The sequence below is a fragment of the Selaginella moellendorffii genome, unplaced genomic scaffold (assembly GCF_000143415.4).
Source record: "Selaginella moellendorffii unplaced genomic scaffold, v1.0 SELMOscaffold_71, whole genome shotgun sequence".
In the NCBI taxonomy this organism is placed as follows: domain Eukaryota; kingdom Viridiplantae; phylum Streptophyta; class Lycopodiopsida; order Selaginellales; family Selaginellaceae; genus Selaginella; species Selaginella moellendorffii.
Window position 1 is genome coordinate 1 of NW_003314332.1, and position 21181 is coordinate 21181.

Here is a 21181-nt window from a genome sequence, read left to right on the forward strand (position 1 = left end):
GCTCGCTGGGATCCATGAAAGGGTCCGGCTGCTCGTAGTCCGAGTGGACAATGTGAGATGACCCTTCCTCTGCTCGTCCATGGATTCTTTCGCTGGAGATCGTCCTGGGAAGTGAAGCTAGCAGCAGCAGCACCACCACCATCGCCATCTTTGCTACGTTGTCATGGAGCCTGTGGCGCTTTGGATTCTCTCTGCTGGCCATTATCATCCTTGTCCTGGAGGGTGGTCCTCTCGATCTAGCTCCATCTCTGCTGCTGCTCGTCATCACTGCTCTTCCCGATCTAGCTCCAACTCTGCTGCTGCCCGTCATCACTGCTCTTCTCGATCATCAAACGGAGTAGCTTCCCCCTCCCTCGTCTTTGTGTCTCCGTCGACGATGCACAGTGGCGGTGGTGGCGATGGAGATCCTGGAAGAAGGAAAACAAAACTAATGCGCTGCAAGTATTGAGATTTCAAACCTGTGCATGAGTTATTTATTCCTGTCCCTTCGCTGCTTTCTCGTCTTTCTCCTGTTACCAATCCACTCCACGGCTCCTCGAGGCATATTTTATCGATCGGGTAAATGCGATAGATCTCATGTAAAGCAACGTCCTGGAACAATGTGTAATCCCGGATCCCCGAGCGTAAGTGACTTGCTATGATTTCTGGCAGAGTAAACAATAACCTTGTTCTGTGCATTGTCTCCCTTTGACAACAGGGTTGAACGCAAACATTTCATGTCACCGCGGCCCTTCTTTTCGCGGACATAAAAGGACCAACTTGCAAGGAACTTCCATTCTTCCTCTCTTTCTCTCTCTCTCTCCTGTGATGCTGTAGACTATTAGAACAAAGCCAGGTTTAAAGCCGGGAGCTAAGTACCTCGCGCCTTGGATCTATCTCCGCTATAAAACTCCCTGATCAAGGCACAGTTCTTAGGAAGAATAGATTTCCAATTTCACCAGGTACCTTGCATGCCCGCTCGAAAGTTGGATGTTAAACAATCCCCCCCAGGGCGCATTCTTTAGCTCTCTTCCTTTTCTTTGTGTTTGCTTTTCCCTCTCCATGCTGGGTCCATGAGTTACGTGCATCGTACTACGTACAGTGCGATTTCCTCCACGCATTAGCTGTGACGTAGCAACAGGAGCAGAGTCAAGGATAACACTCAAATGAACTCATTCAAGAACTTATCGACTTACCACCCGCAGCAGAGGGTGCCTTTAAATTCTTAAAAGCTCCAGTTGGTGGTGAAGAATTGAGGAAGAAACGTCGTACTTCCTTTGTCTCACTCAGCATGTAGCGATCAAATCAGGCACACACGCATGCGGCAGCACAGCACACATGCACACAATGGCTGTTCCTGCCCTCTGCTGGTACAAGTCTTTCCTGCGTATGCCATGCCTGGGCAATTGCTTCTGCCCCCACCATTTATCGCAACATGCCAGCCAGCCGTTCGTTGCTGCTGCTGCTGCTGCTGCTGCTGCAAGATCCAAACAAAACTTAGGAAGGCCGAATATTTCGTGCTTACCTCATAAGCGTGGACGAAGCTCCCGCTGGACCACGAGGAATTAGTCGATAGCAAAGATCTCCAGCTGAAATCCTGAAAAGCGGACACACAATCCGGCAGCAGCAGCGACGTCTTTCCAAGACCAAAGCTTTTGATTGTAGTACCTGTGCCTGGCGCGGGTGGTCAAGAACTACACTTAAACCAGTCCGAGCGTTGCAAATCCAAAGCGAGCAAGGCGTTCAAAGTCAAGAACCCGAAAGGCAGTGACAACAATGACGCTCCAACAACAGCAAACAAGAACATCAGTGCAAGTTGCAAAGTAATATCTGGATGCATACCACCAGCCGGTGGCACCAGTCGGAAGAAACCGATCCGCAGAAGCACATGAGCGTTGTCATAAGTTGGGTGATGCGTTGGTGACGACCCAAAGAGGTGCGCTTTAAATAAAAATCCCAGCTTTTTCCATCCTTTTACTTGGAGTAGAATAAGCCCAAGGCTGTCCTCCTCCTCCTCAGCTCTGCCAAGAAACTTAAGTAGTACCCCCGCAGGATTTCAGAGGATAAAAATACAAAAGAGAGAGAGGGAAAGAGCACTCACCACCACATACTTGCATTTTTCTTCTTCCTCCGAGCAGCAGAGCTGCCTAGAATTGTTGGAGATCCTGTGCACCCACGTGCCAATCTTTCTCGGATTTCATACTTAAAATATACGCCCAGTGCCGCCCTCGATGTCATGGTTACAAACATCGCCGTTCTGTTCTGTCCACTTGTTTATGTATTCGGGGAAAAAACTAAGGTTGTGTGCCAGGACCATAGCCATTTTTTATCCAAATGCACCGATGTTACTTTAGGAATTTCTCTGCTTCGAACGTAGCGAACATCCAAGGATCAAGAACTCCCTGAAAGAGAAGAGAAAATAGAATGGTGTCGAATCGAACAAACAGGATCACAAGGAATGCAAAGACATACCCAGAGTGTATAGACTATGCGTGATCTGCGGCTGGCTATTCTTCTCCTTATATTGCTGCCATGCAATCTTCAAAGGGATTGGGCTTGTCATTTGGCCAAGTACCTCTCCGCAAAAGCCTGTCTTTTGATGACAAAGTGACTCGGAAAGGACTGCGAACGCGAAGCATGTCTTCTGCTTTTCCATCTGACGTGCCACACCCTGCCTTAAATCATCTCTTCAAATATATTTGAGACCTGAACACAAGAACAGAACCATCAGTACGATGGATGCTTGAAAATCATATCAGACCTCGTCGAGCTTCTCGGGCCTAATCAATGCTTTCATGAGCGTTGTATAAGTTATCTTGTCAGCTGTCAATCCCTGAAACCGAAAACATCAAAAGGTCGCAGCGAACAAAACGTACAGCTTCGTTTGATGTATTCAAACACCGGGAACACCACCTGACCAGACTAAACGCGTTGATCACCAGGTGTATCTCAATATTTTTCATGCTCGCACATTCCCTGCAAGGGCATCACCTCGTTCAAGAACACCGGAATGAAAGAATCGAAAAGCATAAACACGGTACCAGTTGAGCTGAGTAAGCCGCTAGCGACGGTCCCATTCCATCGCCTGGACTGGAACAAGCGTGCTTGAATGTATATATCCACAGAGGTTGTGTTTGGAAACAGTCACTCGGAACGCATCTCCTCGACAATCGCGTTCATGGTTCTGCTCTCACCGTTAATTATAATGTTGAAAGTTCGAGCCGTCGTTCACCATCACTGGCCGCCCGGCCTTCATCGACGAAGAGTTCCAAGACACCATTCGAAACATCTCTCGCAAGAGCTGCAGCCTTTGTGCCACTGAGCTGTGTATCGTTGTCATCTAGGAGTTTGGCCAGATATGACAGTCTCGCATCTCCTCCCGGGCGAGCATAAGCACCGACGAGCAGGCAGTAAGTTATCGTCGTCCCTGACACTGTCTATTAGCCTTTCCTCAAGGATATACAGTTATCCCGGAAGCTTGCAACTTCTCCACGGAATTTGTGAACTTGCAAAGATGAGACGACTCCTTCGGCTTGTATATCCACAACACCATGGTCTAAATTTTTCCATAGTCCTTGTTCTCTACGTTGAATCCACGAGCTTTAGTTTCTTCTCTCTTCCATTCTTTCTAAGAGCGAAGCTCTAAACGGTTCTATCAACAAAAAATTCCCTCTTTTTCCAATCTCTCGAGCAATGCCGCATCAATTTCATATAGGGAAGCGTACCTCCCACCACGCCGCCCTCCTCCAAAACCCTACGTTCGTCATTCTTGGATCCATCGCCGTGGCGACATGAATGCACAGCTCAAGAACCCTAAAAGAACTTACAAATGATAGCTTAAATACATTCATGTTTGAGGAACCCTAGAAGCAGTGGGGCGATGGCGCTTTGTTTCTGACCGATTGTGAGGTGAGCTTTGGTGATTGTCTGATGCGCTGCGTGAATGGTTCTTGATTCTCCTGGATTTCTAGCTGGATTCGTCCATGGGATGCGCCAGTAGAGCCTCAAAATCAGGGTGTGGATTCTTTGCATTCTTGCCCGCTTTCTTCAATCCTTTGTCGCGATTTTCTTACCATGGAGTCTCTCTTCCAGGCACTGTAAGCCTCCATTCCCACGATTGTTTGGTGGAAAGATCCATAGTGCTAGCGTGATTCCAAGGCATTCATCGGTATCAGCGGCTCGCGCGAGGAGCTTGAGGAATTCGATGGTGTCTGAGGTAGCTGTGGTGAAATCTCCTTCCGACAAGCGAGACTACGAGATCGTTCACTTGAGGAATGGCCTGTCGGCGCTCCTCATTCACGACTCGGAGATCAAACACTCGGTGACGAACGTCGAGAAAGCTCCTTTAGCGGCTTCCAGCGAAGAATCGGACTATGACGACGACGAAGACGACGAAGAAGATGACGAAGAAGAGGAGGAGGAGGAGGATATGGCTCGAGACGAGGTTCCAGAAGATGGAAAGAAGCGGGGTGGCATGGCTCAAGCGAAGAAGGTAAGTTGCTCGTTTGTTTCCATTCTTTGAAATAACCTTTGTGGTTTTCGAGTGTAGGCAGCTGCTGCTATGTGCGTGAGTGTGGGAAGTTTTTCCGATCCCAAAGATGCTGAAGGACTGGCGCACTTTCTCGGTGAATTTCTCTTCTCTTCTTCTTTTTGGTTTGTAATGACACAATGTGTTTTGGACAGAACACATGCTTTTTATGGGGAGCTCAAAGTTTCCAGACGAGAACGAGGTATTGTCTTTGTCTTCTGCTTCCTATTTGCCATGTAAAACTATATGGGTTCATTCAGTACGCTGGATTTTTGGCCGAACACGGTGGGTCTTCGAACGCGTTTACGGAGATGGAGTATACGTGTTACCATTTTGACGTGAATCACATGTATCTAAAGCCCGCTTTAGAGAGGTCGGAGCTACTTTTGATTTTATACCATCTTACGTTTTTTCCTTTGCAGATTCTCGCAATTCTTTATTTCTCCTCTGATAAAAGGGGACTCGGTTGAACGCGAAGTTCAAGCAGTCGACTCAGGTATGCGATTACTACAGGATTCTTTAGGATGCATTCGTTGACTTGGTTGTCTTTGCCAGAGTTTGTGCAGGCTTTGCAAAATGATGGCTGCCGGTTGAATCAGCTGAAATGCCACACAGCTGATCTTCTACATCCCTATAACCGCTTTTCTTGGGGTATTCAATACATTTTAAAAGTCATAACGTGTATCGGTGGGATCTGCTTCAGGAAATGCCAAAAGCTTGGGCGAAGCTATAACAAAGTGTACTGACATTCGTCAAAAGCTCATCGAATTTTACAAGCAACATTATCTGGCAAATCGTATGAAGCTTGTTGTTCTTGGCGGAGGTGAGTGGTAAGCCCACGTTTGCGCCTTTTGTGACTTGTCCTTGATGCTTTTTGTGCCTGCAGAACCCTTGGCCACACTCAAGGAGTGGGTAACAGAATTGTTTGAAGACATTCCGGAAGGCAGCAGCAAGCCGCAACGTTTTTCCTGGAATGGGCCTGTTTGGCCTGCAGGGAAAATCTATCATGTGGAATCAGTTAAAGATCAGCATCGACTTATATTGAGCTGGGTCATGCCATGCTTGCACACCGAGTATCTGAAGAAACCTCATGACTACCTCTCTCATATAATTGGACACGGTACGTTCATGGTTTTGATTGACAAAAGAGTTACTATTTTTTTTCTTCGTCGGTGCAGAGGGAAAGGGAAGCTTGCTGCAGTTTCTAAAAGCAAATGGCTGGGCCACAGATTTAGCTGCGGGTGTTAGCGAGGATGATTTTGAAAAGAGTACTGCTGGCTATCTTTTCTCAGTCTGTATTAACTTGACTGTCTCCGGCTTGGGCAAGGTAATTCATCTGATTCTCTTTGGATGTGTTAAATGACGCCTGAATGCAGATCCACGAAATCGTAGGAAATTTTTTCGAGTTTGTTAAATTGCTTCGGGATAGTAAACCTCAGGAGTGGATTTTTGAAGAGCTTCACGCAGTTTCGGCCATGGATTTTAGATTTGTGGAAGAAGAACCAGCAGATGATTACGTCTCCACTCTTGCAAGTAAGCAAATGCGGAACAGAAACATCCATAACAACGTGTTTTTGTTCGGGCAGAGAATATGCACCTATTTCCAGAGCACCATGTTATTTATGGTGATTATGCTCATGACCAGTGGGATCCCAAGCTGGCAGAAGAGCTTCTGAACTATTTGAGCCCCATGACGATGCGAGTTGATATTGTTACGAAATCATTCAACAAAGACGCACCAGGTATTTTTTTTCGTGTTCTTTAAGGCGTATGCTAACCAATTTATGAATCTAGATGTGGTGTTCGAGCCCTGGTTTGGAACACCTTACGTCGTGAACGAAGCACCGAAAGATCTACTCAACGGTTGGCTTAATCCACTGGCTGTAAACGATGCATTACACCTCCCGGCTGTCAATGAGTTTATATCTCGTGACTTTAGCATCAAGTCCGCTGATGACTCCAACGTGCTGCCCGTTGTTATCGCAGAGGACTCGTCAGTGAAGGTCTGGCACAAGCTGGATCGGACGTTTCAAACTCCTCGAGCAAATGTGTTTATGAAACTCTCTTGCCGAATGGACGGTCTGCGCTCCGAGGTGCTAACAAGCTTGTATACGTTGCTTCTAAAGGATGCTCTAAACGAGACCATATACATGGTACGTTTTTTTTTTTTTTTTTCCAGTTGTGACAAGCTCGTCCATATTTTCGTTTTTTCAGGCAACTGTCGCCGGTTTGTCCTCTTCAGTGGTGGCGAACATACATAATATCGAGTTTAAGGTGCATGGCTACAATGAGAAGCTGGGCGTTCTTGCCCAGCAAATATGTCAACTATTGAAGGCGTTAGTACCCGCGAATGATCGTTTCGAGGTCAATACAAATTCGCTTTATAACTTTGAAACTTCTAACTTTTTGTTTTTCAGGTCGCCAAAGAGCAGTATGAACGACTCTGCCGAAATGCCAGAGTAAAGCCCATGACTCACTCAGCAGCTCTTAGAGTTCAAATCCTTAGAATGGGAAGCTGGAGCGAAGAGGAAAGGCTGGCGTGTCTTTCAACATTGAGCGCTGAAGATGTCCGTAATTTCATTCCCCAGCTTTTCAGAGAGGTAAGAGTTTTATTTTCATGCTAGTTTATCCTATAGCTAGAATGAATTTCCATTAGGCACACGTGGAAGCTCTTTGCCATGGCAACCTTACGAAAGAAGAGGCGCTTGATATTGTGAATGTCGTGAAAAGTACGGTGGTGACTGTACCAATGCTAGAAGAAACGATGCCAAAGATAAGGATTGTGAAAATCCCTTCTCAGACCGACTTTGCGTATAATGTCCCGGTTGTGAACCCATTGGAAGAAAACTCTGTTGCTGAGGTACGCAAAATCTTGTCGGCTGGTGTTTTCTGAAGTGTTGGATTCGTGTTTTAGCTGTATTTTCAAATGGGATTGGATCTGGGAGCCGAGTCTGTCCGTGAACACATTCTCGGTGATCTTTTTGAACAAATGGTTTACGAGCCATTCTTCAACCAGCTGAGGTATGGTTTTCTTCGTTGACTCGCCAAACACGAACTCTTGACGCCGGTACTTCCAGGACGATTGAACAACTAGGATACAGAGTTGATTGCGGAACTCGTTACACCTATGGTGTATTGGGATTTTGCTTCCGGATTATGTCATCCAAGTACAGCCCCACGCACATCCACAAGCGAATTGAGGACTTCATCGATAAGCTGCAAAAGACTCTAGTAAGAACCATTCACTCTTGAGTGAGAGGCGGTCTCATCTTTGTTTGCTCAGGATGATATGTCGGAGGAAGCGTTTGATAACTACAAAAACTGCCTGATAGCAGAAAAGATGGAGAAAGACAAGTGCTTGAGTGAAGAAACTGACCGCCACTGGGGGCACGTACTGGACCAAAGGTATAGATAATAGTCTCATCGTTTCCAACTGGTTGCTTACACAAGTTGAGATCGTCTTCTAGGTACTTGTTTGATGCTCATGAGAAAGAGGCAGTGGCCCTCAAGGACATCAAGAAAGAGGACGTGGTGGAGTGGTACAAGCAGCACATTAGAGCTGGCGGATCCATGCGGCGAAGCTTGTGCATCCACGTCTGGGGGTGTCAGTTCAAGGACGAGATGCAGAAGAACAAGAACAAGAGGAACAAGAGGACACCTTACAGGCTGATCGAGGATATAGACGAGTTTAAGAACAAGGCAGAGTTATATCCTCCATTTCCATGATCCAGGTACTGGAAAATTCTCAATTGCAAAACCAGTTTTTCCAAAGGAAAGCTCTCGTAAAGACGGTCATAGAGTTCTTGGAGGAGATCGAGCTTCGATGGCAGTATGGCCACGACGAGCGTTTTGTCACCGGCAGAGTTGGATCTCGTCCAGAGCTGCAAAACACTCCACCGGGCTCACGGCGTCAGCGCGTCAATTCTCTCTGGACCAAATGGAGACGCCACCTACACTCGCAACACTCTCCTCCAGATGTACGCCAAGCTCGGCAGCGTCCACCACGCCCGCTCCATCTTCGACTCCATCGCTAGAAGAGATGACTACTCTTGGGTCATGATGCTCACGGCCTATGCCCAAAACGGGCATCTCACCCTCGCAAGGAGCGTCTTTGACGCCATGCCCGAGAGAAACGTCGCTGCGTGGAACGCGATGCTGGCAGGCTATGCCCAGAATGGTCGTCTCGAGGAAGCAAAAGAGGTTTTCTCCGAGATGCCTGTTTGGAATATCGTCTCGTGGACAACTATGGTGACTGCAAATGCCCAGAACGGGTATGTTCTTGAGGCAAAGATCCTCTTTGAGAAGATGCCAGAGATCAACTTGGTCTCTTGCAACGCTCTCCACTCGGCATTCGCTCGGAATGGTTTCGTGAGAGAAGCGAAAGAGGTGTTTGATTCAATGCCGGCGAGGAATGTCTTGTCATGGACGAGCATGCTGACTGCATATGCTCAAAAGCGGCATATCGACCAGGCAATGGAGTGTTTCCGCGAGATGCCAGAGGCCAACGTCGTTTCTTGGAACACAGTGCTGGGAGCTCTCTCTCAGTCCTCCCGAGCTGGCGAAGCAAAGAGAGTGTTTGCAAGAATGCCAGAGACCGACTTGATATCCTGGAACGCAGTTCTGGGAGCAGTGGCCGGGAACATCACCGACGCAGTGGAGCTCTTCGATAGAATGCCGGAGAGAAACACTGCCTCCTTCAACACGATGATCACAGCTTACGCTCAGCACGGTCGGCTCGAAGACGCGAGGAGGATTTTTGAGGTGCTTCCCGAGAGAGACATGATTTCGTGGAATGGGATGCTCACAGCGTACGCACAGAACGGTCACGTAGCGCAAGCTGCGAGGATTTTCTTCCAATCAATGCCAAAGCACGACATGGTGTCCGGGAACATTCTCCTGGCAGCTTACGGCCAGGCCGGGCGTGTGCAAGAGGCAAAGAGCGTCTTTGATGGCATGATGGAGCACAATCTAGTGGCCTGGAATGGAATGCTCGTCGCTTACGCCGCGAAAGCTCGACTAGAGGACGCAAAACTGGTTTTTGATGCGATGCCGGACAGTGATATCGTCTCCTGGAATGTGATGCTCGGCTTGTATGCTCAGGCCGGGCATTTGGAGGAGTCGCAGTGCCTGTTTGGAGTGATGAAGGAGAGAAACGTTGTGTCGTGGACGAGCATGGTGGCAGCGTACGCTCAAAACCGGCAGCTCCAGCAAGCTCGGAGCTTCTTCTTCGAAATGCCCGAGTGGAACGTCGTGACTTGGACGGCCATGCTCGTCGCCTACGCTCGAGACGGTCACCTGGAGGAGGCAAAGTTTGTGTTTGATAGCATGCCAGAAAGGGACCAAGTTGCGTGGAACGCTTTGCTCGAGGCCTATGCCGAAGCTGGTCACTTGGATCACGCGAAGAACTTGTTCGATCAAATGCCGGATAGGAATCTCGTCTCCTGGACCGCGATGCTCGCAGCGCATGCTCAAGATGGTCTTCTCCTAGAAGCTGAATTGCTCCATCACTCGATGCCACAGCGAGACTCGGCCACTTGGAACGTAATGCTCGACGGCCAAGAGGGTCTTCTCGATCGAGCAAACTCTTCGATCGACGCACTCGAAGTTTTCCAGCTCGTGAAGATCGAAGGCATGGAACCGGACGAGATTTCCTTCCGGTGTATACTTTTGGGTTGCAGCCACACGGGGGATGTAGGCGCCGCCAGATCTTGCTTTGCTTCGCTCGTCTCGGACCACTCCATGAAACCATCCAAGGAGCTCTACACTTGCATGGTGGATATCTTGTGCCGGGCAGCATACTTGGAGGACGCTCATGAGCTTCTCAACACCATGCCTTTCATGCCTCAAGCAATGGACTGGCAGTGCTTGCTTCGGGCTACGCGAAGCCATGACTTTGCCACTGGTGCGAGTGATTCCGATCAAGCAGCCAAAAGAGCTCTGGATTTAAATTCGAAATCCTCCGCGCCGTATGTATTATTAGCAAATTTGTATTCTAGAACCATTCAAAACTAAAGAATATACTTAGATCCTTATTTCCAACAGCTTGATTTTTATTAATTTAAATGTAGCAATTGATAAGCACTCTATCATGAAATTCTTTTTAGTCTCTTCTGGTTTACTGGTTAGTTTATTCTTAATTAGATTCATACATGCAGCAGAAATTGATTGCACACTACGTATCCCTAAATATAAAGAATTCACAATAAAATATGATAATGGTATAAATGTACTAATCATTTACATTGATTAAATCAAGACTATGAAATTTTTGTTTTTCATGGTGCTGCACAATTTTTAACGAATGGCTGGCGCGGTTGGCAAAATTGGGCTTTTAGAGGTTGTTTCTTTCATGAATTAAATTCTGATAGTGTTGTATTTTGTTGAAATAAAATATTATCATTGGCTTTCTAAATAATATGGTTAATAAAAGGTTTTGCCTTGTTAAATCTAGTGCGAGACAATGTTTGCAAGCATTACATACGGTGCTGGATGGTTTGGATCTGACTCAAGAGCCAACTTTGCCATGAGTGGTGCTCCTTTCGGACTCATCTGGCTGAAACTGAGCAAGCTCTGCCAGTTGATGACGTCGTTCACAAACGGCATGCTCTTGACAAGCTCCTGTGCGTTGTTTACATCGCCAGATCGAGCGAAGACGTCGGCCAAGCAGCCATAGATAACCTTGGATGGTTTCATGCCAAAGTCCCTCCTCAGCGACCAAACCAAGTCCCGGGCCACCAAAACACTTCCGGCGTAGTTGCATCCCAGCACAATGCACAGGAAAGTGGTCTCGTTTGGTTCCATGCCCGCCATCTCCATTCTCTGGAAGAGCTTGACGACGTTTCCCAGGCCTCCTCGCTGGGAGAGAGTTGCAAGCATCGAATTCCAAGACACCACATTTGTCTCCGGCATCTCGTCCAACAACACTTTCAAGGCCCCGTCCAAAAGCCCATTCCTTGCGAAGGCCCACAGCATCACATTCCAGGAGACAACGTCCTTTTGGATCATCCGGAAGAAGAAATCTTTGGCATCGGTCAGAGGCCCGTTCTCGGCATAGCCGGACAAGAGAGTGTTCAACGAAACCATGTCCCAAGCTGGCATTCCATCAAAAAGCAATTTTGAGTCGTCGACAAGCCCGTTTTGGGCGTAAGCACCGAGCATGGCGTTCCATGAAACCAAGTTTCTCTTGATCATCACGTCAAACAAGCTCTTGCATTCCTCGACTCGGCCACTCCGAGCGTACGCGGTGAGCATCGTGTTGCTGGACACCAGATTTGTTTCTTTCATCTCGTCAAAAAGTCTCTGTGCCTCGTTTGTATTATCGACTCGTGCATATCCATCAAGCATGATGTTCCAAGCTACGGCATCCCAAACCGGCATCTTGTCAAACAAGGCTTTTGCTTTGGGGATTTGCCCGTTTTGAGCGTAGGCCGCCACCATGGCCGTCCACGAAACAATGCTTTGCTGTGGCATCTTATCAAACAAGGCTCTTGCCTCGTCAACTTTTCCACTGCTCGCAAACGCATGTAACATTCCAGCACACGAGACAAGGCTGTGCTCAGGCATGGAATCATAAAGAGCCTTCGCCTTCGCAAAATCACCGCTTTGGACAAATGCTGTAAGCATAGCGTTCCAAGAAACCGTGTCTTTCTCCTCAATGGAATTAAACAGGTAGAAAGCTTTGTCGATCTCACCGCTGGAAGCGTAAACATCTAGCATAATCGTGTAAGCCGCCAGAGATTTCTCAGGCATAGAATCAAAAACTCGTTTCGCCTCTTCAAAATGCCCACTTGCGGCATACGCTGTTAACATTCTTAACCACGACGCAGCATTCCATTCGGGCATGGCAGCACAGCTATCCGCCACCTTTCTAAACTCCTTTGACTGCCCATAAACGACTATAAGCGCGTTCCACGAGAAAATGTCCCATGCAGGCATAGAATCAAAGAGCTTCTTCGATTCTACAACATGACCACTCTGGGCATATGCAGTAACGATCGTGTTCCACGACACTAAATCCCTTTCGAGCATTGAATCGAACATCTTCTTGGCATCTTGGAGATGCCCAGCGCGGGCATAAAGTCCCAGCATTGTGTTCCATGAAACAACGTTGGTCTCCGCAAATTCCTCGAGGAAGAACTTGCGAGCTTGCGACACCATTTTCTTGTGAGCGTAGGCAGCTAGCATGGCATTGCAGGAGCTCACATTCCTGGCGGGCATTCGATCGAAAAGCTCTCTGGCCTCGGTGACGCGGCCATTGCGAGCGTAGAACGAAAGCATCGACACCCATGCCGACTGATCCAAACTTCCCTTGCTGGAGAGAAGATGGTCGAAGATCGCGCGAGCCTCTTCCACGCTACCACACCGGCGGATATCAAGAACAGCCAGCTTCTATCAAAATGTGTGTAGTCTTATCAAAATCGCAAGAAGAAAACGAGAAGCATCATAGCTCTATCAAAGAGAAGCGCGAGAAGAAAACCAAAAAGCTAGAGACAATACTTACAGGAGGGGAAAACCGCTGCGTGCTCTCGATCTTCTTTCACTGCTGGCGGGGTCTCGCACGACCAATAAGGCGGCATTGATACGGTAGCAACGCTGCTGATATCGGACTGTTTAGCTCCAGGAGCTCGCCATCGATCCCACAACCTTGAAGATCATTTCCTGCGGTTTTTAGTATAGCTTGGCGCACCTGTTTGTTGCAAAGCATTAGCGAAGTAGCGAAAGCAAAAAAAGATGTTGATGCGGGAGGGAGCGAGCTTACCTTGATGTACTCGACGAATGGTAGTTTCAAGTGACGGTTGAACTGCATCGACCAGAAGAAACGCAGGAGTTGCAACCGGCCCACTGCTCGCACGATGATCAAGTCGAGGTTCCCGTCGTCGTGCTCGGCCCCGGGAGCAAGAACTTGAGATGGTAGGCACTGCACCGTCTTGCACTGATGGTTGCACAGCATAATTCCCAGAAAGTATCCCTGCCTGTGCTCCCACTTTGGCACCACGCTGTCACTGGACGGTGGGAAGCTATCCGACTCGGAGCTGAATCTGGAGTCGACTGGACTGTCCCATTTCGGTCCCGGACTGTCCCATTTCGGTGCTGGACTGTCCCACTTCGGTGCTGGACTGTCCCACTTCGGTGCCGACGACACGTTTTCTGCTTCCCCGTTGGAAGAGATCACAGAGTTGGCACGCGAAACTCTGGCCGACTCGCCGTCCACGCTCAGCCCCGACCAGCTTTTCTCGGACCTCGACTTGGACCTCGTCCGTGGCCTCGGAGACGGACTAGTTGTTCCGTGGTGGACGGAAAGAGCCTCCTCGGTGCAGCAACCGGGAAAGGAAGCTCGAGTCGAGAGTTGCTTCTTTGTCTTCCCGTCGAGGCCTCTGACGTAGTCGGATGGCTCGTTTGTAGCATCGTGATCATTCTCCGTCGAAGTGCTTCTTGAAAAGATGGCCTCGATGGTCCCTGCCTCGAGGTCTCCATGTCTGTCGACTTCCAGACGAACGTTCGGGCCGCTGGCTTCGTCTTTCTTGGTGTCGACTGGGACGAAATCTATTTCACACTTGTACTGCGGCAAACGGAGTAGCTTCAGAGCACCTGCTACGAAGTACCGCAATGGTCCAAACCTTTTCTGGTATTTACTAGAAAGCTCCAAGACTGCAATTCACTTAAATCAAATCCTGTGGTAGCAAAAGGACAATGAGATACCCACCATCACTCATAAATCCATAATATGCAATTGTAAAGCCAAGATGAACAGCACCAGTTTTTGTCCATTCCACGCCAAGAACATCCATACCCACCATGCCTCCCTAAAACTCAAAAGACGAAAATGAGAAAGTCTAGCCTTGACTCCAAAATAGCAGAACAAAGGAATACTACCTTCACGATTGCAACAGCAGCGGAGACGGGATCGCGAATACCTAAGACGGTCCATACCAACGAGTTATCAGAGCCGGCCGGGATAATGCCAATGGGAACCTCCGATGCTCTGTGTGGATTATCTCTGCTAAGTAAGCCGTTCAACACCTACACAAAAACAGAAAGCAAGCAACGGAGTCTTTAAGACCGTGTTTCCCGATGAGTAAATTACCTCGTTCACAATCCCGTCGCCACCAACACAAATAATTCCTAAAAGAGACAAGTCAGTTGCAAAGTGAACACATGGTACGCTAGAAAACGCGTGACTTACCATCTGGACAAGTAGAGAGATCGACAGTAGATGCCAGTGTTTGAGCGTGACGGGCATCCGTGGTCTCGACAATTGTAAGTCTAAAACCAGCCAGCTGTAAGAAAGATGCACTGTGTCCGTGAGTAAATGCAAAGTGAATGCTCAAAGTACTTGCCTTCAGGACTGGCTCCGCCTTACTGAACACCTTGCGAGCACGACCACGACCGGAGCGAGGATTCAGAATGACAAGCACCGTAGGACGGGACCGGCACCTGATCGAGGGAGACGGAGAGGATCCCGCATCGACAACAGTGCTCTTCTTCTTCGAGGATGCGAGCGGGTGCCTCAAAAAGTTGATGTGGCAACCTTGGTCGGCGAAGGCAGAGACCCACTGCAAAACCTCTTCGGCATCAGGAGCTAGGAAATGTAGATCTTTCCGAGACCTCCGCGAGCTCGAGATCCATTTCTCTTTCGTGACTTGATACGAGTGAATTGTAAAGCGTCGACTTCCGTCGCTGTAAGAAACCTGGCAAGTTACACGAATGAGCAACCAAGCGAAGAAACGAAAGAAGAAAGAAGAAAGAACTTACAGCGACAACGTCTTCGAGCCTCAAACAGTGAAGACCCCAGATGAGTGCCTTGGTAGTGAGCTTGGCGTGGACCTCCACAGTAGCCATGTTTATGTTCTCTTGCGTGCCAGTGCCTGGAGGAGCCACCATACCCGTCATGACAATCTCCCCCAGCAAATCCAAGTCCTCATCCTTGATATTTATTTTGTGGTCGCCAGGTACCTCTCTCTCGCCTTTCTTCGAGCGCCTGGCACTTCCAGAGAGCCCCCATTTGCTCTTCTTGGACGATGGTGGAGGGGGCAAAGCCTGCGGCGGCGCCTCCTGGTCCCCCGGCTGAGAATTCTCCGTCTTCTTCGCTAGAACGCGTAGAGGATTGATCGAACCCCGCATCTCTGCCCAATTCCCACGACTCACAGCGCCGATCGTAGTACCATCCCCTGGAAATTTAGAAGGCCGAGTTAGCGGCGCGAGAGAGAAGGGGAAAAAGACCTAGGAAATGCGCGACAATCAAGGATCTGGAGGAGAGAGAATGCGCCTGGCTACAGTGAGGAAGAGCTGCATTCCAGCTAGAGGACGAGAGAGAGTGCCGTGAGCACGATGATCTTCTCGGAATTTCGTACAGCGCCTACGATCTAATCCCCAAATCACACTGTTTGGATCGTGAGCTTACCTGTTGGCGCCGCCGTCGCGCTGCTACAGTGTTCTTCGCTCCTCCTCCTCTTCCTTGCCTGACCCGCTGCTGGGCATGGTCTGTGACATCAGCAAATGCCCTAGAAGGTGGAGCATATTCTACTAGATACTTTTTTACGAGATGCGGATCTCAAACCTGGAATAAATTGTGGCCCTAAAATTACGCTCTCGGGGTATATGCGAATTTGAAGTAGAGAATGTTTCGGGCCAGGTTTAGGGTTTTCTAGCGAGAGATGGATTCGATGATCGGCAGCTGCGCCTTCGCTGCCACGGCCCCTAGGTTTGCATCCGGGAAGACGCCCGCGCTAGGGTTTGCCGATTTCACCCGAAATGCGGCTCCGTCGTTGCTGGGATCAAGAACTCCACGGAATGGAGCACTCTCAGCGCGCACAGGGAAGAGATTTCTCCCAATCAGGGCCACGGCAGTGAAGGAGGCCAGGAATCGCGATCCGCCAGCGGCGGTAAGTCCGGATTGTCGCAAAGTCATGGTGATTGGGGGCGATGGCTACTGCGGCTGGGCGACAGCATTGCATCTTTCCAAGCAGGGCTACGAGGTTGCAATCGTGGACAGCCTTGTGAGGAGGCTCTTTGACGAGCAGCTCGGCACTTACACTCTTACGCCCATAGCTTCGATCCAGGAGAGACTAAAAAAGTGGAAAGAGAAATCCGGCAAGACGATTGATCTCTTCGTCGGTGATATCTGCGAGTTCCAGTTCCTGGAGAGCTGCTTCAAGTCTTTCGAGCCCAATGCAGTGGTACACTTTGGCGAGCAAAGATCGGCACCGTATTCCATGATCGATCGCTCTCGAGCGGTGTACACGCAGCACAACAACATCGTTGGAACGATCAACGTCCTGTTCGCGATCAAAGAATTTTCTCCGGAGTGTCACCTAGTGAAGTTGGGGACGATGGGAGAGTATGGAACTCCAAACATCGATATCGAGGAGGGATTTATCACCATCACGCACAATGGAAGGACCGACACTCTACCATATCCCAAGCAGGCAAGCTCGTTCTATCATCTCAGCAAGGTTCACGACTCCCACAACATTGCTTTTACTTGCAAAGCTTGGGGAGTGAGAGCCACAGATCTAAACCAAGGAGTAGTCTATGGAACCTTCACTCCAGAGACGCAGGAAGACGAAGCTCTGATCAACAGGCTCGACTACGACGCCATCTTTGGCACTGCTCTAAACAGGTTTTGCGTCCAGGCAGCCATCGGGCATCCATTGACAGTTTATGGGAAAGGAGGACAGGCAAGAACTCTCGAGCTTTTTGTTCGATGGAAGGCTAACTCTTTTCTGATCTAGACTCGAGGGTACCTGGATATCAGGGATACAGTGCGGTGTGTGGAGCTCGCCATCGCCAACCCAGCAAAACTGGGTGAGTTTCGAGTTTTCAATCAGTTCACTGAGCAGTTTTCCGTGAACGAGCTTGCCAAGCTCGTCACAAAGGCCGGCGAGAAGCTGGGGATTGAGGTGAAGACCCAGAGCGTTCCAAATCCTCGAGTAGAAGCGGAAGAACACTACTATAACGCCAAGCACACCAAGCTGATGGAGCTTGGCCTGGAGCCGCATTTCCTCTCCGAGGGGCTGCTCGATTCGCTCCTCAATGTGGCGATCAAATACGCTGCTCGCATCAACACGTCTTTGATCATGCCCGACATCTCCTGGAAGAAGATTGGAGTCACGCCCAGAACGCTAGTCTCCAAGCAGCCTTGATGATCCTTTTTGTTCTTCTTTAACTTCGGAAAGTATGCCCCGAATATTCGTTGTTTGCGAATATGCTATAAATATTCTAAAATATTTTGCAAAGAGCTCTTCCCGCGCGCCATAGCTAGGGTTTTAGGGGACTCATCGATGGGAGCGGCGTGAAGGAGGCGATGAGGTGCAATGCGTGCTGGAAGGAGCTGGAAGGGCGCGCCGTAGCCACTGTCTGTGGCCACATTTTCTGTAAGCGCGCGCGCTGGCGCCGATCGATGGATCCCATGCGATTTCGTCTGTCACTGATCGCGATGCTTGCTTCTCGCCAGGCAACGAGGATGCCGCCAAGATTCTCACTTGCGACTCAACATGTCCTCTGTGCGAGCAGATCTTGTCCAAGAGGTATGATCTACCAAAATATTTCTCCCCCATTGCAATCACCGCCATTTCAGCAACATGAAGTCCCTCGACTTGAATCCAAACGACGACTGGACTAATGTAAGTCGATCTGTGCCTGGCAATCGTCTAAGATCCAAGGTTTCGTGCAGATGATCATGGCCGGAGTACCGCCTCACTGCAGTATCCTTTCTCAAAGTTGTGCTTCTCCAGTGTTTTTTTTTTTTTTTTTGTAAGCTAGCTAGCCAGGCGGCCTTAACTCTGCAAAGTCATGAAGAGCGCGTTCAAGGGTGTCATCTTCTGGATCGGGCAGAAAGACGTGGAATCGCAGCTCACAGTGAATCGGGCAACGCAATGGAAGCAGAAGTGCAAAGAAATGGAAGCGACCTTTATGCAGAAGATGTCCGAGTTCCAGGGAGCTTACCAAAAGGCCGTCAAGAGAGTCCAGGCGCTGGAAGCCGAGCGAGACAGCCTGCTCAAAGACAAGAGCGAACTGGAGGAGAAGTACTCGGAGAAGTCACGGTAAGCTAAACTCATGAGTTCTTGGTTGTTTTTTAATTCAGGGGAATGACTTACAGGCAGAAGAGGAAGCTGGAGGAAATGTACGACTCTCTTCGTACCGAGTACGAGAAAACGAAGATGAATGCTTCACGGCCGCCTCCAGCACGTATGGGAAGCCCGAACGGGATAGCCGACTCTGATCTCTGGCAGTCGAGGCCTGCTCAAAAAGCCGGGGCATTCCACCATCAATCGCTGCTTCCTCCGACGAGAAGACCGGCACCAGCTCCTGCTCCAATGCTAACGAACAGGCAGCGTCAGACCTCTCCATTCAAGTCGGCGGACTCGGACATGTTTGCGCCACCGCCACCTGCCAGGAACACCTCGAATGCGCTGCGAAATCTGCTGCTCTCGCCACTCAAGAGGCCAATATCGAGACTTGGAGCACCCGGACTGAGGTACCCAAAGTTTAAGCTTGAGTGCGCGTGAGTGACACCTTCTCTTTAAAAAAAAAAAAATTGTGCTTGCAGCTCTTGAGCTGGACGGAGGAGGCGCGATCGAATCAAAAAGCTCAAATTCTACTTCGTGTAAGCACGTCATTTGTTTCTGTACAGTTCTTTTTTCTCGCGTTTAAATTGTCAGCTGACAGCGACTTTGAGAGGTTTTTGGACTAATTTAGGGCTGACGGTTTGAGGCCAGTCTCAGAAGATAGTCTTTGTGAGACGCTACTTCAACCGTGTCTGCATTTGCGATATTCGCATCGAGTAGATGCGAATCGCGTCCCCGCCGGGGTCGGTGACAGCTCCGCCTTGGCAACGTGAGCAACGCCGCAAGGTTTTTGGTTGTTCGTCGTTTTCATTTCACAGGACGGACTCCCAGCTCTCCGTTTTGGTACACTCAACTCATCAACCGACGGCTCAAGCAATCGTTGGCGGCGTTGTATCCGAGGTAAGGAACTTGTTTTTTTTAATGCTTTCTCAACCTTGAAATTGCAGGCTGCTGGGGCTTCTTCATCTCGGAGTTCCAAGAAAATGCCGACAACTGCTGGAGGCGGCACTCCATTCTTTCCTCGGAGGTGGATATTGTTTGCCTATCTCGTTCTGGGAGTGAATGCTGCGGTCTACCTCCGGCCGGCTGCTCGGCCTCTTCTCAATCTCGTTGATCAGAATGGTCTCGAAAATGAAATCGAGCAGGTACGCTAAAGAGGTCTTTCTTTCTTTGTCTCACTGATTCATAACAGGTGCGTGTCTCGTTAGCAGCAGCGAACCACATGAGAGTAAGCTGGATTTCATCGAGCTCCAATTCTCCCTCTAGTGTGCAATACGGAACATCACCCGGCAAGTACGAGTCAAGTGCTACTGGATCCAAACTCAATTATGGGTTCTTGCTCTACAAATCCGGCACGATTCACGGTGCAGTTCTTGGTCCTTTGGAAAACAATACTGTCTACTACTACAAATGTGGAGGAATGGGGAAGGAATTCAGTTTCAAGACACCGCCGGCTAACTTGCCCGTAACGTTCGCCGTAGTCGGTTAGTTTCCAACGTTTGGTTCTTGCGTGTGCTTGACCCGTTTCCTTTTTTCCCGAGCAGGAGACATTGGACAAACGGGATGGACAGTTACTACTCTAGAACACGTACAGAAAAGCACCTACGATGTGCTATTGTTTGCTGGAGACTTGTCGTACGCGGATTATTACCAGCCACGGTGGGATTCTTTCGGCAGGCTTGTGGAACCCTCGGCAAGCTCGAGGCCCTGGATGGTGACGGAAGGAAACCACGAGATTGAAAGGATTCCTCTCATCAGTTCGTTTAGAGCTTACAACACTCGCTGGAGAATGCCGTACGAAGAGAGCGGGTCTGATTCGAATCTCTACTATTCGTTCGACGTTGCTGGAGCTCACGTGCTGATGCTGGGATCATATGCCGACTTCGGACAACGCTCGCCTCAGTATAAGTGGCTACAGGTACTTTTCTTCTCTATTTTTTTTCGCAGCTTAGCTTTTGGGTGATGTGATCGTACCTCAGGCAGATCTTGCGAGGATTGATCGCAAAAGGACCCCTTGGCTCATTGCTGTTCTACATGCTCCGTGGTACAACAGCAACGAGGCGCACCGAAACGAAGGCGACGACATGATGAAAGCGATTGAGTCTCTTCTGCAAGCAGCAGGGACTGACCTTTTATTCGCAGGCCATGTCCATGCATACGAACGATGGGTACTGCTCTCGAGAATCTTTGCTTTCTACTTTACTAAGTTCTCTTGGCAGGACCGGATGTTCCAAGGAAAGAAAGACGACTGCGGCATTGTTCACATAACAATTGGAGATGGTGGCAACCGTGAAGGCCTCGCAACCAAGTAAGCTCTTCGTTGATTTCCTTTCTCTTTGCCACTAACACAGGTTTCTTCCAGGTTCCTTGATCCCAAGCCTGAGAATTCTCTCTTTCGTGAAGCCAGCTTTGGACACGGCCAGTTCAAGCTCGTGAATTCCACTCACGCTCACTGGAGCTGGCACAGGAATGACGACGATCAAGCAAAAATCGCGGACGAGCTGTGGATCCAATCCTTGAGCTCAACCGGATGCTCTCTAGCCAGCAAAAAGATGCGATGATAGCCGTTGGAACCTTTTTCATATAACATGATTCTTTTAGCATCTAG

The 21181-nt window shown here is 49.1% G+C and overlaps 7 protein-coding genes and 1 long non-coding RNA gene across 17 annotated transcripts; 5 read left to right on the top strand and 3 right to left on the bottom strand.

Annotated features, from left to right (window-relative positions):
* Window positions 1-8: 8 nt before the first annotated feature.
* Window positions 9-3817, bottom strand: LOC9639804. Of its 7 annotated transcripts, none has more exons than XR_002990315.1 (11): window positions 3021-3816; window positions 2741-2955; window positions 2452-2685; window positions 2081-2381; window positions 1505-2000; window positions 1176-1447; window positions 946-1103; window positions 859-893; window positions 665-802; window positions 459-591; window positions 9-407 (listed from the first exon to the last, which is right to left on the bottom strand). It is a non-coding gene; the product is annotated as an uncharacterized LOC9639804 (long non-coding RNA). The 7 variants fall into 7 exon arrangements; XR_002990314.1 differs by having other exon boundaries at window positions 665-893; window positions 2741-2812; window positions 2856-2955; window positions 3021-3814; XR_002990313.1 differs by having other exon boundaries at window positions 665-893; window positions 1176-1444; window positions 1505-1576; window positions 1648-2000; window positions 3021-3814.
* A 4-nt stretch (window positions 3818-3821) lies between these two features.
* On the top strand, window positions 3822-8278 carry LOC9639738 (nardilysin-like). Of its 2 annotated transcripts, XM_024659970.1 has the most exons (21): window positions 3822-3888; window positions 3951-3994; window positions 4072-4471; window positions 4529-4604; window positions 4663-4709; window positions 4768-4880; window positions 4930-5003; window positions 5063-5158; window positions 5211-5330; window positions 5394-5627; window positions 5686-5834; window positions 5884-6040; window positions 6094-6249; window positions 6302-6660; window positions 6722-6871; window positions 6925-7107; window positions 7164-7367; window positions 7422-7528; window positions 7585-7738; window positions 7791-7912; window positions 7975-8278. In XM_024659970.1, the coding sequence occupies exons 2-21, from the start codon at window positions 3963-3965 to the stop codon at window positions 8231-8233; spliced, it is 3192 nt and encodes a 1063-aa protein (XP_024515738.1). In that variant the 5' UTR covers window positions 3822-3888; window positions 3951-3962; the 3' UTR covers window positions 8234-8278. The 2 variants fall into 2 exon arrangements, with proteins under 2 accessions (XP_024515738.1, XP_002985987.2); XM_002985941.2 differs by lacking the exon at window positions 3951-3994.
* Window positions 8279-8338: 60 nt separating this feature from the next.
* On the top strand, window positions 8339-10519 carry LOC112340823 (pentatricopeptide repeat-containing protein At4g02750-like). The gene has a single exon (XM_024659890.1). The coding sequence runs from the start codon at window positions 8339-8341 to the stop codon at window positions 10517-10519; it is 2181 nt and encodes a 726-aa protein (XP_024515658.1).
* A 435-nt stretch (window positions 10520-10954) lies between these two features.
* On the bottom strand, window positions 10955-12784 carry LOC9639663 (pentatricopeptide repeat-containing protein At4g02750). Its single transcript, XM_024659943.1, has one exon. The coding sequence runs from the start codon at window positions 12782-12784 to the stop codon at window positions 10955-10957; it is 1830 nt and encodes a 609-aa protein (XP_024515711.1).
* Window positions 12785-12896: 112 nt separating this feature from the next.
* LOC9639739 (sphingoid long-chain bases kinase 1) lies at window positions 12897-16060 on the bottom strand. 3 transcript variants are annotated; one of them, XM_024659895.1, is made up of 10 exons: window positions 15909-16060; window positions 15728-15804; window positions 15113-15675; window positions 14845-15060; window positions 14691-14784; window positions 14592-14629; window positions 14381-14527; window positions 14211-14310; window positions 13266-14155; window positions 12897-13193 (listed from the first exon to the last, which is right to left on the bottom strand). In XM_024659895.1, exons 3-10 carry the CDS (start codon window positions 15626-15628, stop codon window positions 13044-13046), a joined length of 2151 nt encoding a protein of 716 aa, XP_024515663.1. In that variant the 5' UTR covers window positions 15629-15675; window positions 15728-15804; window positions 15909-16060; the 3' UTR covers window positions 12897-13043. The 3 variants fall into 3 exon arrangements, with proteins under 3 accessions (XP_024515663.1, XP_024515665.1, XP_024515664.1); XM_024659897.1 differs by having other exon boundaries at window positions 14845-15195; window positions 15260-15675; window positions 15909-16058; XM_024659896.1 differs by lacking the exon at window positions 15728-15804.
* Window positions 16061-16110: 50 nt separating this feature from the next.
* Window positions 16111-17742, top strand: LOC9639740 (UDP-sulfoquinovose synthase, chloroplastic). The gene is made up of 2 exons (XM_024659899.1): window positions 16111-17184; window positions 17239-17742. The coding sequence occupies exons 1-2, from the start codon at window positions 16162-16164 to the stop codon at window positions 17647-17649; spliced, it is 1434 nt and encodes a 477-aa protein (XP_024515667.1). The 5' UTR covers window positions 16111-16161; the 3' UTR covers window positions 17650-17742.
* Window positions 17743-17770: 28 nt separating this feature from the next.
* Window positions 17771-19185, top strand: LOC112340824 (E3 ubiquitin-protein ligase CCNB1IP1 homolog). The gene is made up of 7 exons (XM_024659902.1): window positions 17771-17880; window positions 17961-18033; window positions 18084-18129; window positions 18180-18210; window positions 18297-18549; window positions 18606-18983; window positions 19056-19185. Exons 1-7 carry the CDS (start codon window positions 17811-17813, stop codon window positions 19060-19062), a joined length of 858 nt encoding a protein of 285 aa, XP_024515670.1. The 5' UTR covers window positions 17771-17810; the 3' UTR covers window positions 19063-19185.
* A 34-nt stretch (window positions 19186-19219) lies between these two features.
* On the top strand, window positions 19220-21176 carry LOC9639664 (purple acid phosphatase 18). Its single transcript, XM_024659898.1, has 7 exons — window positions 19220-19473; window positions 19521-19718; window positions 19766-20057; window positions 20118-20491; window positions 20553-20741; window positions 20793-20881; window positions 20936-21176. The coding sequence occupies exons 1-7, from the start codon at window positions 19294-19296 to the stop codon at window positions 21132-21134; spliced, it is 1521 nt and encodes a 506-aa protein (XP_024515666.1). The 5' UTR covers window positions 19220-19293; the 3' UTR covers window positions 21135-21176.
* Window positions 21177-21181: the final 5 nt, after the last annotated feature.

Coding starts and splice junctions, on each gene's coding strand:
- LOC9639738 (XM_024659970.1), top strand. CDS start 3,963: ATGGGATGCGCCAGTAGAGCCTCAAAATCAGG. Junction 6,250..6,301: donor ATTCAACAAAGACGCACCAG/GTATTTTTTTTC, acceptor TTATGAATCTAG/ATGTGGTGTTCGAGCCCTGG. Junction 6,661..6,721: donor TAAACGAGACCATATACATG/GTACGTTTTTTT, acceptor TCGTTTTTTCAG/GCAACTGTCGCCGGTTTGTC.
- LOC112340823 (XM_024659890.1), top strand. CDS start 8,339: ATGGCCACGACGAGCGTTTTGTCACCGGCAGAGTTGGATCTCGTCCAG.
- LOC9639663 (XM_024659943.1), bottom strand. CDS start 12,784: ATGCTTTCGTTCTACGCTCGCAATGGCCGCGTCACCGAGGCCAGAGAG.
- LOC9639739 (XM_024659896.1), bottom strand. CDS start 15,628: ATGCGGGGTTCGATCAATCCTCTACGCGTTCTAGCGAAGAAGACGGAG. Junction 14,156..14,210: donor TTATGGATTTATGAGTGATG/GTGGGTATCTCA, acceptor AGTGAATTGCAG/TCTTGGAGCTTTCTAGTAAA. Junction 13,194..13,265: donor CATTCGTCGAGTACATCAAG/GTAAGCTCGCTC, acceptor TGCAACAAACAG/GTGCGCCAAGCTATACTAAA.
- LOC9639740 (XM_024659899.1), top strand. CDS start 16,162: ATGGATTCGATGATCGGCAGCTGCGCCTTCGCTGCCACGGCCCCTAGG. Junction 17,185..17,238: donor TTTATGGGAAAGGAGGACAG/GCAAGAACTCTC, acceptor TTTCTGATCTAG/ACTCGAGGGTACCTGGATAT.
- LOC112340824 (XM_024659902.1), top strand. CDS start 17,811: ATGAGGTGCAATGCGTGCTGGAAGGAGCTGGAAGGGCGCGCCGTAGCC. Junction 17,881..17,960: donor TGTCTGTGGCCACATTTTCT/GTAAGCGCGCGC, acceptor GCTTCTCGCCAG/GCAACGAGGATGCCGCCAAG. Junction 18,550..18,605: donor AAGTACTCGGAGAAGTCACG/GTAAGCTAAACT, acceptor AATGACTTACAG/GCAGAAGAGGAAGCTGGAGG.
- LOC9639664 (XM_024659898.1), top strand. CDS start 19,294: ATGCGAATCGCGTCCCCGCCGGGGTCGGTGACAGCTCCGCCTTGGCAA. Junction 19,719..19,765: donor TCGAAAATGAAATCGAGCAG/GTACGCTAAAGA, acceptor GATTCATAACAG/GTGCGTGTCTCGTTAGCAGC. Junction 20,058..20,117: donor CGTAACGTTCGCCGTAGTCG/GTTAGTTTCCAA, acceptor TTTCCCGAGCAG/GAGACATTGGACAAACGGGA.